The following is a 15,011-nucleotide window of genomic DNA, read 5'->3' as shown; positions in this document are numbered from 1 at the left end:
GTATCTCATACAAGAAGACAAGGAACCAGAGTCACAATCACAGAGAGGGCGCCCATCATTTTAGCCACAGGTTGCAGCCCAGCCCTGGACTCCCATAGCCAACAGTGATAAATATCCGAACTTCAAAAAATCAGGAAAAATACTCACGAGTTTCTCAGGAGTTCGAGACGTACGTCAAATTAAAGCCCAGTTTATGATTTTTCGTTTCCTTTTCAAATTTCCATTCATTCATTAACCGATGACTTTTGAAGATATTTATTTCCACAGAAGGTCACCCCTAAACGGCAGTCGAGCCCCTCGCCATTTTCGGATCGATTCTACGTACTTCTAAAAAATAGACCGTTTTCAGGCATCGATTTCCTTCCAAACCTCATTCAAATGCAAGCTGGTATTCTCTTTGCGCAACTAAACCGTATCTTTTCCGTCTACAAATCTTCAAGTTCATGGGCCACAAAGTGGTCCATTTCGTTGGCAGTTTTCGACTTATTTACTGGTCTGCATCCTTTGGCCTTCAAGTTGTAAATTAAATTTTGGCTTCATGGCAATTAAATTTGGCTTCATGGTAGATGCGGCTTATCAAAGGATGGATAATTATGTACATGCATGTGGCACCTGTAAAAAGAAGTCGCCCTTACCACAGCCCCAACGAACACTTAATTCTTGCTCAAATTGCACTCAAATTCTTCCTGCTCGAATTCTTCTTACTCCAAAATTCTAACAACAGTATACTATAATTCTATTCGAAAAATAACTTTTTCAAAGTGGCATTCCTATGAGCAGGGATCCCAGTGGCGCTAGCTACTTACCACTGAAGTAGAGTTCCCAGTTGAATTCCGGCTCAACAACGTACCCGCCCCTGCATGTCAGGACCCCCCCATTGCGGCTGGACGTGTGGATTTTGTGGACACAGGTATAATAATCCTGTTATTATCAATTCCTGAACATAAATTTAGTTCTAATGGTTTTAATTTCATAAGTGTATGTTCTCTGCACCCTGTAAATAATAAATTCGGCAAAAAAATTCTTAGGTATATTTAGTGGGGGGGGTGTTGGGTGGGTGTCCAAACTGCAGATCTGAAATAATATTTTGATGCATGACTGCATTCTTGTAATAGAACAATTTGAAAACAAAGTGTAGTTCACATGCATTTATTCAAAAATAAATAGAACTGTCAACCAAAATGTAACGATCAATAATAAGTACAAGACCTGGCTGACGGGTTTGGAAATTATATGACAAAACGCGCGATAAAGTAAAGTGTAAACTAACAAACACTAATAACAACTATTACAATACCTCCAAACCAGGCTGTTTGGCATGAACAGAAGTAGGATTAGACGGAAGGTGATTGCAGTTGGCCGTAAATTCTGTTTTTAATCAACTAATTAGCAAAAACTTATTCTCAAAAATCACTGGATGCCTCCATATACACGTAGGGCCTTAATACGGGCACTTCACAACCTAGCTTCCAGACTTTCCGACGCTTTGACCAGTCACAGTGCACGAAAACTGTCGACATAATGCGCGTTTGGAAAGGGTCAACAGATTTTGCGCACTGAGATTGGAACCCTGGGAAGAGGGACCGGCCTCTTTTGGCGAGTCCGTTGGAGCTAATTAGCATTTTTTTGGTCCAAATTCCACGACTACTTATCATATCCTACCCCTGTACATGCTGAAAAACCCGGTTTAGTCATTTTACAGCTAGGGCCTCCCCCAGCCAGAAAAAAATGAAAAAAATCCAGCCGGCCTTGAGCCCACCTCCAGCCAATTCCCATAGGACTGTTGGACCGTGTGCTTAGTGGTCCTTTGTGTACAATCTAATGGGTTGTTTACAAAACGGTGCCTGGTACAGGCAGTGGGATGTTCTTTATCAGTGCCAGCTGTCTGAAACTTGTCAGAGGCCTCTTTCGGCTGTCTTTGAAGTGTTATTTTTGTGTGGGGGGGTTGTTGTGGTGGTGGTATGGCTTGGCTGGCGCGTGGCGAGGGCCCCCCTCCAAATCGGGATAGCCTGGGAAAACGGCCTGCACGGTACTGGGATGTAGTTTTTGTGGTTTTTGGTGGTTTGTAAGATCTGTAGAGGCTAGGGGACAACCACTGAAGCATTAATATACCTTTAGGACGGACTCAGGGCTCTGCAACCCTGAAAAATGAAATGGACTCAACGGAATAGTCCACTCCAGCCACCGTGTGAGTAAACATTCGTAACGCCTCGCAGGGTTTTAATTAAATACTAAGTCGCGGTGGACCGTATGTCGGACTGCAGAACATACACACGTGACTTCTACACTTACAGGATCGTAGATATCGCGGTTGTGCCTCCCCCACCGATAATTAATTCCGGTCAACAAAATCGAGCTTTGGTGGGTAAATGAATCCAAAATTGGTGCACTGAATCCAAAATATATGGACATTATTTGGCCGTTGGCATTTCCCCTGAAGCACGAAATGTAGCGTACCACGCTTTACAACCTTTAAATGCGGGGGCCTTGAGAATGCAACCAATCTAATTTCGAGGAAGATGAGATTTATGCAAAGTGTGTTCGATCACTTCTCACCGTCTTCCCTGTGCTTTATTTTCGAGCATAAACACACTTTGCAGTTTGTAGAAATCAATTATCAATGTCACGGGTTACGAACAGGATCAGTTTTCTGAATGAAGTTGACTTTTCAAAAGCAACTAATTAAATCCAAACGCCCATTTCCAGCCTTTCAAATAACTGTTGGAATGAGGAATAGACTGTGGTACACGTTAATTTCTAACCCTTATTTTCATTCTGAAAAATTAATTAATGTACTTTTATGAATAATGCAGTGAAATGTGCAAGTACTAAAAGATTCCAACAATTTCATAACAGTTTAGTGCAATAAACTTTTTTCAGTCTGACCACTTCAATGTGAATTTGTTCAGAGAATATCATGGGTTTATGCACGATCGGTTGGACGCACACGCATTATTGTAATTGTCTAGAATTTAATACAGTTGGCTCAGCCTTCAACAATCTGACATCTCCATTCTGCACGTATGTCTAAGAAATGAGACAACTCCACATAATGTAAATATACGCAACTCTTTGTTTATTTATAAACATATCAGAAATGAATGCAACATTTTCCTAAAAAATCCTGGATAAACGTGTTCCTCTTTGTCAAATTCAGCGAGGCTTTGAATGTGTGCGGCTAAACATAAAAAAAAAATGATACTGACGTAGGAAAACTCTAAATACATAGCTCAGAACACCCGGGCAGATTTTTCTTTATTCAATTTGCATATGAATTGATCCTCCGAGTGTGACAATGTAGGGGCTCTAGCAAATTCCTGATCAAAGACTTGTCAGTTCGCAGTATTAGTGAGGAATGATGGATTTCATTGGGAGGGTTTTCAATTTCCAACAAGATGATGCAATTTATTTCAACCCTTTAATTAATCCCTAACTAGGCAGCACAGGCAAGGAGCTATTCCTTGTCCTTAAAAAGCACCATACTGTGAGTAGACACAGTCCGAGTCAACCCTCTGTCTACCTTAACAAAAATCCAATCTAGAATCAGGATTGTCATCTCTGACGTCATCACTGCTCATTGGGTATGGAACACCAAACTGTTTGCAGGTTCGTCGGAGTGCCTTCTCGTATTCCTTGTTCAGCTTGGCCGACTGCTGCAGGGCGTATTTCAGGTCCTCAATTTCATCAAAGAAGCCCTGGGAAAAAACACAATATGATGTGTAGAGAATCTTTTTGTACTGTGCTTCACTGCATTTAGCCCCTACCATCCCAAATCAAGCGAAACCCAGTGACAATGATGGACCCAGGATCGCAAAATACCACCCACCAGTGCTTTACATGTGGGCTTATCCAAATTTGTTCAACAACCTCAATATCATAAAAAATCAAAGCCAGGAAAGAACCAGGTATCCTTTTGCCAGAGAAGTTTCATAGTGAAGTATCGTTTGTTTGAAGTGACCATTTATTGAAAATTACTAAGCTACTCAAGGGAAGGTCTGACATTTCTTATTGCTTTTGAAGTTTTTTTCTCTGTTAGTGGTCAGAATTAGTTTTGTTACCTCATCCAGCCCCTGCAACTCCTTCTTGAGTCTCTTCTTGTCCTTGGCCAGCTGGTCTCTCTCTTTCTTCAAACATTGAATCTCTGACAACAGAACCACAGACATTTGGACTTCATATGCAATTTTTAATAGAACAAAACTAACAATTTTTATTGAAAAAAATCAAATAAATTAACAATGTGCTCTAATGAAACGTGGAAGGTCAAGGAAAGATATAAGTGCACTTTCTACAAGTCTGATGCTTTGAAGAAGCCGCAGCAATATTCATCTGCAGCAAACATGCGCATAAATAGCGCAACAGTATTATAATTACTAACCGCAGTTTGATTTTGGCATATTGGCATTGATGACACACTGGTTTGGTCTACAGATGGAGACACGCATACAGTCATACTACAAATGTACTTGATTTCACATTTGCAAGGGGTCTGTGCACCATCATGGATGTGGCCAGCAGGCTTCATTTTATAATTACAATTTAACACAGCTCTATAGTGGCACACCGTACTGTTCAGGACAAGAAAGGTGTAAAGGAGCAATGTTCATACAAAAGCACACACTGACCTTGGGGATTTGTGAAAGGCGAGGCACTATTTGAGCGGCTCCCAGCCCGCCTCCTGCGACCATTAGGGGTCAGTGACCTCTCCAAACAATGAACTTGCTCTCTGGAGCGATGCAGCTGATTTTCCAAGTCTTGAATTCTAAGCTGCCCCTCAAAAATAGAAGATTGCAGGGCAAAACACACCAGCCAAATCGCTTATCATATAAACAAACTTGAATGGCCACATTAATTAGTTGAGTTTCAAATCAATTTAACCACACTTTGATTTTCGGAGAAGGGATAGGTAGACATCTGGTCACCTCTCCAGCCACTTTGAGGACTGGCAAGAATAATGATAGGCAAGCATTCTGCTTTGGCTCAAATTCTACACCCCCCAAAATAAAAAAAATGAAGAAACTGATAATTAAAAAACAGAAATGAAGCCGAGGTTGCTACACGTTGATTATTGACAGACTGAGCCACAAGAAGCCGCTCAGAGAGCATGTCAGCTGCCGAAGGCAAGCACTGGACTTTTTTGTTCCATTAGCTAGTCTCTAATTTTGAGTAGCTTTAAATCGAATGCTGAATCAAATGGATGAAGTTTAATTGGTGTCATGAAGAGTGTGAAGTGGGCGTGATGACTACTGAATGAAAACTGCTGCTGAAGTGCTTGTATTTGCTTTCAGCACACTGGGTATGATGCAAACATGGCCTTGGACGACTCGACACCAACTTGGTATCGGTGCTTGCATTTTTTGCTGGGGGTGGACCAGCAGTTTGTACCCCTTTTCTAGGACGGGTCGGGTAGATAATTTAATCCCAGGTGAAATCTTAGCTGTAAGCTCGGTCCAGTTACAGCAGCCATATTTCTGTCTTGCTCGCAAATCCTATCAGTGCCAAATATGCCAGAGTTCAGTTTAATTTCTCTTGAACTTCAATGATCTCAAGAGTAATCGTAAGACCTTTGTTGTGCTGTTCATCTGTTGGATTTGGCAGGCTACTCACTAAGCTGATGGCGTCTGCCATTACATTCAGCAAAGTCCAGAGAGAAAAGTCAATGAGGGTCAGGCATAAAGGCGTGGTAAGAAATTGACTCACTGACCTTTGTTTCCCTTATAAATTGGTGACTAGTTTGGTTTACGTTTAACGCTTTAATAGTCTCTGTGTGGGTAGTGTTGGTCTTCAACTCTTTTTCGTAGCGTTTCATTAGCTTGTTGTGCATTCGGACAGTAACCGGAATATCGACACAGGCATTTTGAAGAAAGCTTTATTGGAAAGCTCTCAGTATTCACGAGCCATACAAATATATCAGGGATTCTGGAAAGCTGAGTAAATCTTGTAAATTAAACCCCATTTACCTCCACAAATCTTTCAAAATCCATGAGGCTTTGGGAGAAGTATGTCAGACCAATTAAAGCAGCCACTATGACCTCAAACGAGATTTGAAGCCCTCTGGAAAAAAATCTGATGAAAACAGCCTTGGGTTCCTACAAAGTGGCCCATTTTGGAGTCTTTCAGGAACTTGAGAAACTCATGTGGCGTTATATGAAACACTTTCTGTCCCCGGGTAGATCCAATCTGCCAAACGTGGCCCTAGACATGCCAGAGTTTGTGCTCGGTTAGGCATGATTCCTTCCTCCATGGAATATGCTAATTGCTAGGCAAGCCGTAGGGGCCTAAACAAGCTAAAACTCCCCCCCCACCCCCATAGCTCCATGTTGATGTGGTGGAGTGGACTATAAAGATCCACCGTAAGATAGTTATTGAATGATTTTGTCCGCCAACAGAGAGCGTGCTTTAACTTTAACGGTGCCCTGATAATGGGGCGACATGATACTAACTTTTAGGGTCGTGATAGGGGATAGATTCTGGGACATTTAGTTGTTATTTGATTACATTTCGATTGTAAACCTCCAATATAACTATAAGTAATATGATTAAGGTGCTCAATATCTTTATTAAGACTGTTACTCAAAAATTTAGGAGAATGACAATTCTGTACGGGCGTATGTGTAGTAATATTGTAAAGTTTTATTACTAGTTTGCGTCTGGACTTGCCGCCAAAACCTAGCGACATGTAGACGTTTATATTTTCAGCGGACGTCAAATCACCCAGATCCAGGTTTAATCTTCAAAAATATAAGTTGTTGGATCGAGGGGGAGGATCGGGGATCGAGGGGGAGGATCGGTTGGTAAGCTAGATTATGTTGAGTTAATTAAATGATCTATTGTGGCCTTGAAAAAGGAAAAAGGACACACCCTGAGGGTCTGTGTGGGCCCAAGACATGTCGACAAACTTAAATGTAACGTTACATGTACTTATTATGTCTATACAGGCATAGGTATCATGTCAGGATGCCAGAATGACATGTAATATTGTGTCACATCAATTGTTAGGAATTTACAATACTGAATATTAATAGGCAGCAATCATGTATTTTGTCACATTGTAGGTTTTCTTCTTATACGAGAAAGAGTGCGGATCAGTGAATAAATTAACCAGCCAAGTCAACCCAACCAAGGTGTCATGACCTATTCCTGCAGTACTACCTCAGAATAAACAAAAATACTACATTAAGATGCAGGTAATCAATCTGCTTCGACCATAAAGGCAGAAATGCAGTACAATTAATACCATAAAGCAGCGAAGCAGCGATGGACGGGGGACTGTCCATATTGCGCGCTGAAAGGCTATGGCAACGGACAGATCAAAGTTACATGTAGTTTTTCTCCACAACTTAACGAGTCTGTGCATCTCACATTTAATTAAAAAGTTCCGCTGAATTCCTGAATTCCTCGCCGCTTGTCTGGTACTCTGGCCAAGTCTAATGGTTTATGTACAAAATCTAACAGAAACTGAACCCATCTCCCTGCGGCACTCTGGGAGATAGATAAATACATAAATTAGTTGAATGTAAAAAAGGAACATTTTCAATTCAATTTTATTTTGTCTTCCGACGCTGCTTTCATGTAGCATTTTCATGTCATCCTAAAAATGAAAGTTACCGGCCTAAAAAACAAAGCATATCGCCACGAACGGTAGGGCCACTTGTATTATTTGGGCTGAAAGTTTGCATGGGGGATCCTAAATTCTTAGATGGTATATGCAAAATGTAACGCGTACTGAAGCTTTGAACGAGAACTTGGATGTCAACGAAACTAGGTCCTACTCTCTGGTATGTGGGGAAGCCGTCATTTAAACATCTAAGAAACCAACACTCATAAGATCGTCTCCACTTTCAGCAACAAGGTCACCCGTACTGCGTATCCTAGTGCGCCCAAGGGGAGGGGGTGGGAATTTTGATTAAGAGACGACTCCACATTTTTATCTGAAATTGCTAATCCCCCAAAGAAAGATGGTAAAATGTGAGGCTACCGGAGCTTTCAACAGCAACATATCTCATCACAATCCCGAAGAACAAATCAAATGAAATACTGGAACACTTTCCGCTGTTTGATTCCAAGAAGGCTGCAGTCTCATCACCCGGGTCTTCCTTATTACTCTACCATAAATAACATTTTTTTTGCAGACTAGACAAAATAGCCAACCATAAACGTACGTCTGTCCGGTAAATGTCGAAACCAAATGCTTCCCTCTGTAACAGCTGTCCGTACCCCAGGAGAGGAAAAGGGAGAACAAAAGAAAACAATGAAAAAAATTAACATGCAATAACTTTTCTATGGGAGAAAATTTGCTCTGGAAAAGGCCCCCCCACAGGCGATCAAGCAGGTATAGGAGACTAACTCCGAGGCATCGCATCTCTCCTATATAACTTGCAGGCAAAAAGTAAACGCGCGACTGCGAGTGGCCTAAAACAAACTACCCAGCTCTGAGCTTTTACAGCACTTTCCGCTTCACTATCTGCCAAAAAAAATTTCATACCTTATGTAAAACATACGGTGCTCTCACACTCAGACGAGATAATCATTTTCTTTCTATGTGCATGTCAGAAGAGTTAATCATTCTCGGGGGCTTACCCGCCCTGCCTTCGTTCGAGAAAAGCCACCCATCGAAGAATCGGCCAGGCCACAATGCATCCTTTTTGTTCTAAACGGCCAAAAAACTACTTTGCAAAATATTTGCGCAACCATTTCCAAAGCTCCTGCCAAAACGTTTAGAGGATGGTAGAAATGTGTTCCGCCGAGTGTTACGCAACATCTTCATTCTCACATTGTGTGTAACTCCCATTCACCGAGGTAGTCTTTTCATTCAGTATCACGTGGTCGTCGATCGGCACAATGCGCGAAATTTGAAGTATCTGCATTAACACGTTGAAAAAGGTGGTCACGCAAATACCTGCCGTGCATTGTGTTAAAACTGCGTGTCTCTTAATGCAGGCTTGCTAACCAGGCTTTCCGTTCATTTGGTTTCCAGTCCATACTCGTTCTACTCGTTTCGCCAGATTTTCTCCTGATACTGCGGTTTCCTCTAAAACAGGACCTTCTTCCTAACTCTGTAATGTGATGCTGATAAACGTTGGCCCGAATAGCCCAAGTAGCTGAAAGTGCCATTGGATTTTATACAAAACAACACTTAACAGCCTCAGCAATCGTGTCTTTCAACCTCCATACTGCTGGTCGTGATGTTGGAGGCTTGCAAATGTGTGTATAGATGGACACTCAGTGCGGGTGAGCTGTCAACGAAAACATATTACCTTTCAGTGAACGTGTTACAAAAATGGTCACTATGAGAATATGTTCCAGCTTTTAGGGACCAATTCGGAAACTTGCCCTAATTACTAACACAGTAAGATGTGCCAGTCCTTGCGCTTTAGTCTTTTTTGTTTTTCTGCAGATACTGACTGGATGTGCGGCTGACTGGATGTGCGACTGCCCCGTGTCCAAGTTGAGTATTTTATGATTGTTCCGGGTAGCAGGGGTAGCTCTTGCTACCCTCAGGAGGTGATTGGCCCGGCCCTTGCCAGGTCACGTTTGTCCTGTTATCTGTTGTCTGCATTTTGTGACTCATTCGTTTAAGTGCTTATTTTTTCAATATTTAGTCTGAAATTGTTGTTTTTTCATGTGTAAACTTGCGCTTTAGTCTTTTTCTTTTTCTGCAGATACTGACTGGATTTGCGACGGCCTGGCTGACTGGATGTGCGACTGCCAGATGTCCAAGTTGAGTAGTTTATGATTGTTCCAGGTAGCAGGGGTAGCTCTTGCTACCCTCGAGGGGTGATCGGCCCTGCCCTTGCCAGATCAAGTTTGTCCTGTTATCTGTTGTCTGCGTTTTGTGAATCATTCGTTTAATTGCTCGAGAGGTGATCGGCACTGCCCTTGCCAGTTCACGTTTGTCCTGTTATCTGTTGTCTGCATTTCTTCACTCATTCGTTTAATTGCTTATTTTTTTAATATTTAGTCTGCAATTGCTGATTTTACATGTTTAAACTTACGCTTTAGTCTTTTTTCTTTTTCTGCAGATACTGACTGGATGTGCGGTTGACTGGATGTGCGACTGCCCGATACCCAAGTTGAGTACTTTATGATTGTTCCGGATAGCAGGGGTAGCTCTTGCTACCCTCAGAAGTTGATCGGCCCTGCCCTTGCCAGTTCAAGTTTGTCCTGTTATCTGTTGTCTGCGTTTTGTTAATCATTCGTTTAATTGCTTATTTTTTCATTATTTAGTCTGAAATTGTTGTTTTTTCATGTTTAAACTTGCGCTGTAGTCTTTTTTTCTTTTTCAGCAGATACTGACTGGATGTGTGACTACCTGGCTGACTGGATGTGCGACTGCCCAATGTCCAAGTTGAGTAGTTTATGATTGTTCCGGGTAGCAAGGGTAGCTCTTGCTACCCTCAGGAGGTGATCGGCCCTGCCCTTGCCAGATCACGTTTGTCCTGTTTTCTGTTGTCTGCGTTTTGTGACTCATTCGTTGAATTGCTTACTTTGTCAATATTTATTCTGAAAATGCTGTTTTTTCATGTTTAAACTTGCGCTGAAGTCTTTTTTCTTTTTCTGCAGATACTGACTGGATGTGCGACTGCCTGGCTGACTGGATGTGCGACTGCCCCATGTCCAAGTTGAGTAGTTGATGATTGTTCCGGGTAGAAGGTGTAGCTCTTTCTACCCTCGAGGGGTGATTGGCCCTGCCCTTGCCAGATCAAGTTTGTCCTTATTTTCTGTTGTGTGCGTTTTGTGAATCATTCTTTTAATTGATCGAGAGGTGATCAGCCCTGCCCTTGCCAGTTTACGTTTGTCCTGTTATCTGTTGTCTGCATTTCCTCACTCATTCGTTTAATTGCTTATTTTTTTAATATTTAGTCTGACATTACTGACTTTTTATGTTTAAACTTACGCTTTAGTCTTTTTTCGTTTTCTGCAGATACTGACTGGATGTGCGGTTGACTGGATGTGCGACTGCCCGATGCCCAAGTTGAGTACTTTATGATTGTTCCGGATAGCAGGGGTAGCTCTTGCTACCCTCAGAACTTGATCGGCCCCTGCCCTTGCCAGATCCCGTTTGTCCTGTTATCTGTTGTCTGCGTTTTGTGACTCATTCGTTGAATTGCTTATTTTGTCAATATTTAGTCTGAAAAATGCTGTTTTTTTCATGTTTTAAACTTGCGCTGTAGTCTTTTTTCTTTTCTGCAGATACTGACTGGATGTGCGACTGCCTGGCTGACTGGATGTGCGACTGCCCCATGTCCAAGTTGAGTAGTTTATGATTGTTCCGGGTAGCAGGGGTAGCTCTTGCTACCCTCAGGAGGTGATCGGCCCCTGCCCTTCGCCAGATCACGTTTGTCCTGTTATCTGTTGTCTGCGTTTTGTGACTCATTCGTTTAAGTGCTTACTTTGTCAATATTTAGTCTGAAAATGCTGTTTTTTCATGTTTAAACTTGCGCTGTAGTCTTTTTATCTTTTTCTGCAGATACTGACTGGATGTGCGACTGCCTAGCTGACTGGGTGTGCGACTGCCCCATGTCCAAGTTGAGTCGGCCCTGCCCTTGCCAGATCACGTTTGTCCTGTTATCTGTTGTCTGCGTTTTGTGACTCATTCGTTTAATTGCTTATTTTGTCAATATTTAGTCTGAAATTGTTGTTTTTTCATGTTTAAACTTGCGCTTAGTCTTTTTACTTTTTCTGGAGATACTGACTAGATGTGCGACTGCCCCGTGTCCAAGTTGAGTATTTTATGATTGTTCCGGGTAGCAGGGGTAGCTCTTGCTACCCTCGGGGGTGATTCGCCAGGCCCTTGCCAGGTCACGTTTGTCCTGTTATCCTTTGTCTGCGTTTTGTGACTCATTCGTTTAATTGCTTATTTTGTCAATATTTAGTCTGAAAATGCTGTTTTTTCGTGTTTAAACTTGCGCTGTAGTCGTTTTTCTTTTTCTGCAGATACTGACTGGATTTGCGACTGCCTGGCTGACTGGATGTGCGACTGCCCCATGTCCAAGTTGAGTAGTTGATGATTGTTCCGGGTAGAAGGTGTAGCTCTTTCTACCCTCGAGGGGTGATCGGCCCTGCCCTTGCCAGATCAAGTTTGTCCTTATTTTCTGTTGTGTGCGTTTTGTGAATCATTCTTTTAATTGACCGAGAGGTGATCAGCCCTGCCCTTGCCAGTTTACGTTTGTCCTGTTATCTGTTGTCTGCATTTCCTCACTCATTCGTTTAATTGCTTATTTTTTTAATATTTAGTCTGAAATTACTGACTTTTCATGTTTAAACTTACGCTTTAGTCTTTTTTCTTTTTCTGCAGATACTGACTGGATGTGCGGTTGACTGGATGTGCGACTGCCCGATGCCCAAGTTGAGTACTTTATGATTGTTCCGGATAGCAGGGGTAGCTCTTGCTACCCTCAGAACTTGATCGGCCCTGCCCTTGCCAGATCACGTTTGTCCTGTTATCTGTTGTCTGCGTTTTGTGACTCATTCGTTGAATTGCTTATTTTGTCAATATTTAGTCTGAAAATGCTGTTTTTTCATGTTTAAACTTGCGCTGTAGTCTTTTTTCTTTTCTGCAGATACTGACTGGATGTGCGACTGCCTGGCTGACTGGATGTGCGACTGCCCCATGTCCAAGTTGAGTAGTTTATGATTGTTCCGGGTAGCAGGGGTAGCTCTTGCTACCCTCAGGAGGTGATCGGCCCTGCCCTTGCCAGATCACGTTTGTCCTGTTATCTGTTGTCTGCGTTTTGTGACTCATTCGTTTAAGTGCTTACTTTGTCAATATTTAGTCTGAAAATGCTGTTTTTTCATGTTTAAACTTGCGCTGTAGTCTTTTTTCTTTTTCTGCAGATACTGACTGGATGTGCGACTGCCTGGCTGACTGGGTGTGCGACTGCCCCATGTCCAAGTTGAGTAGTTTATGATTGTTCCGGGTAGCAGGGGTAGCTCTTGCTACCCTCAGGAGGTGATCGGCCCTGCCCTTGCCAGATCACGTTTGTCCTGTTATCTGTTGTCTGCGTTTTGTGACTCATTCGTTTAATTGCTTATTTTGTCAATATTTAGTCTGAAATTGTTGTTTTTTCATGTTTAAACTTGCGCTTAGTCTTTTTACTTTTTCTGGAGATACTGACTGGATGTGCGACTGCCCCGTGTCCAAGCTGAGTATGTTATGATTGTTCCGGGTAGCAGGGGTAGCTCTTGCTACCCTCGGGCGTGATTTGCCAGGCCCTTGCCAGGTCACGTTTGTCCTGTTATCCTTTGTCTGCGTTTTGTGACTCATTCGTTTAATTGCTTATTTTGTCAATATTTAGTCTGAAATTGCTGTTTTTTCGTGTTTAAACTTGCGCTGTAGTCGTTTTTCTTTTTCTGCAGATACTGACTGGATTTGCGACTGCCTGGCTGACTGGATGTGCGACTGCCCCATGTCCAAGTTGAGTAGTTGATGATTGTTCCGGGTAGAAGGTGTAGCTCTTTCTACCCTCGAGGGGTGATCGGCCCTGCCCTTGCCAGATCAAGTTTGTCCTGTTTTCTGTTGTGTGCGTTTTGTGAATCATTCGTTTAATTGATCGAGAGGTGATCAGCCCTGCCCTTGCCAGTTTACGTTTGTCCTGTTAACTGTTGTCTGCATTTCCTCACTCATTCGTTTAATTGCTTATTTTTTTAATATTTAGTCTGAAATTACTGACTTTTCATGTTTAAACTTACGCTTTAGTCTTTTTTCTTTTTCTGCAGATACTGACTGGATGTGCAGTTGACTGGATGTGCGACTGCCCGATGCCCAAGTTGAGTACTTTATGATTGTTCCGGATAGCAGGGGTAGCTCTTGCTACCCTCAGAACTTGATCGGCCCTGCCCTTGCCAGATCACGTTTGTCCTGTTATCTGTTGTCTGCGTTTTGTGACTCATTCGTTGAATTGCTTATTTTGTCAATATTTAGTCTGAAATTGCTGTTTTTTCATGTTTAAACTTGCGCTGTAGTCTTTTTCTTTTTCTGCAGATACTGACTGGATGTGCGACTGCCTGGCTGACTGGATGTGCGACTGCCCCATGTCCAAGTTGAGTAGATTAGGGTTGTTCCGGGTAGCAGGGGTAGCTTTTGCTACCCTCAGGAGGTGATCGGCCCTGCCCTTGCCAGATCACGTTTGTCCTGTTATCTGTTGTCTGCGTTTTGTGACTCATTTGTTTAAGTGCTTTCTTTGTCAATATTTAGTCTGAAAATGCTGTATTTTCATGTTTAAACTTGCGCTGTAGTCTTTTTTTCTTTTTCTGCAGATACTGACTGGATGTGCGACTGCCTGGCTGACTGGATGTGCGACTGCCCCATGTCCAAGTTGAGTAGTTTATGATTGTTCCGGGTAGCAGGGGTAGCTCTTGCTACCCTCAGGAGGTGATCGGCCCTCCCCTTGCCAGATCACGTTTGTCCTGTTATCTGTTGTCTGCGTTTTTTGACTCATTCGTTTAAGTGCTTACATTGTCAATTTTTAGTCTGAAAATGCTGTTTTTTCATGTTTAAACTTGCGCTGTAGTCTTTTTTCTTTTTCTGCAGATACTGACTGGATGTGCGACTGCCTGGCTGACTGGATGTGCGACTGCCCCATGTCCAAGTTGAGTAGTTTATGATTGTTCCGGGTAGCAGGGGTAGCTCTTGCTACCCTCAGGAGGTGATCGGCCCTGCCCTTGCCAGATCACGTTTGTCCTGTTATCTGTTGTCTGCGTTTTGTGACTCATTCGTTTAATTGCTTATTTTGCCAATATTTAGTCTGAAAATGCTGTTTTTTCATGTTTAAACTTGCGCTGTAGTCTTTTTTCTTTTTCTGCAGATACTGACTGGATGTGCGACTGCCTGGCTGACTGGATGTGCGACTGCCCCATGTCCAAGTTGAGTAGTTTATGATTGTTCTGGGTAGCAGGGGTAGCTCTTGCTACCCTCAGGAGGTGATCGGCCCTGCCCTTGCCAGATCACGTTTGTCCTGTTATCTGTTGTCTGCGTTTTGTGACTCATTCGTTTAAGCGCTTACTTTGTCAAT

The 15,011-nt window shown here is 42.5% G+C and overlaps 1 protein-coding gene across 1 annotated transcript; it reads right to left on the bottom strand.

The window, feature by feature from the left end:
* Positions 1–3,275: 3,275 nt before the first annotated feature.
* On the bottom strand, positions 3,276–5,821 carry LOC147798809 (uncharacterized). The gene is made up of 4 exons (XM_087138402.1): positions 5,741–5,821; positions 4,623–4,764; positions 4,059–4,141; positions 3,276–3,695 (listed from the first exon to the last, which is right to left on the bottom strand). The coding sequence occupies exons 1-4, from the start codon at positions 5,819–5,821 to the stop codon at positions 3,522–3,524; spliced, it is 480 nt and encodes a 159-aa protein (XP_086994528.1). The 3' UTR covers positions 3,276–3,521.
* Positions 5,822–15,011: the final 9,190 nt, after the last annotated feature.

The sequence above is a fragment of the Acanthaster planci genome, linkage group LG06 (genome assembly GCF_054643075.1).
Source record: "Acanthaster planci isolate LZ-2023a linkage group LG06, COTS_SCS, whole genome shotgun sequence".
In the NCBI taxonomy this organism is placed as follows: domain Eukaryota; kingdom Metazoa; phylum Echinodermata; class Asteroidea; order Valvatida; family Acanthasteridae; genus Acanthaster; species Acanthaster planci.
This window is presented reverse-complemented; position numbering and strand designations above follow the sequence as displayed.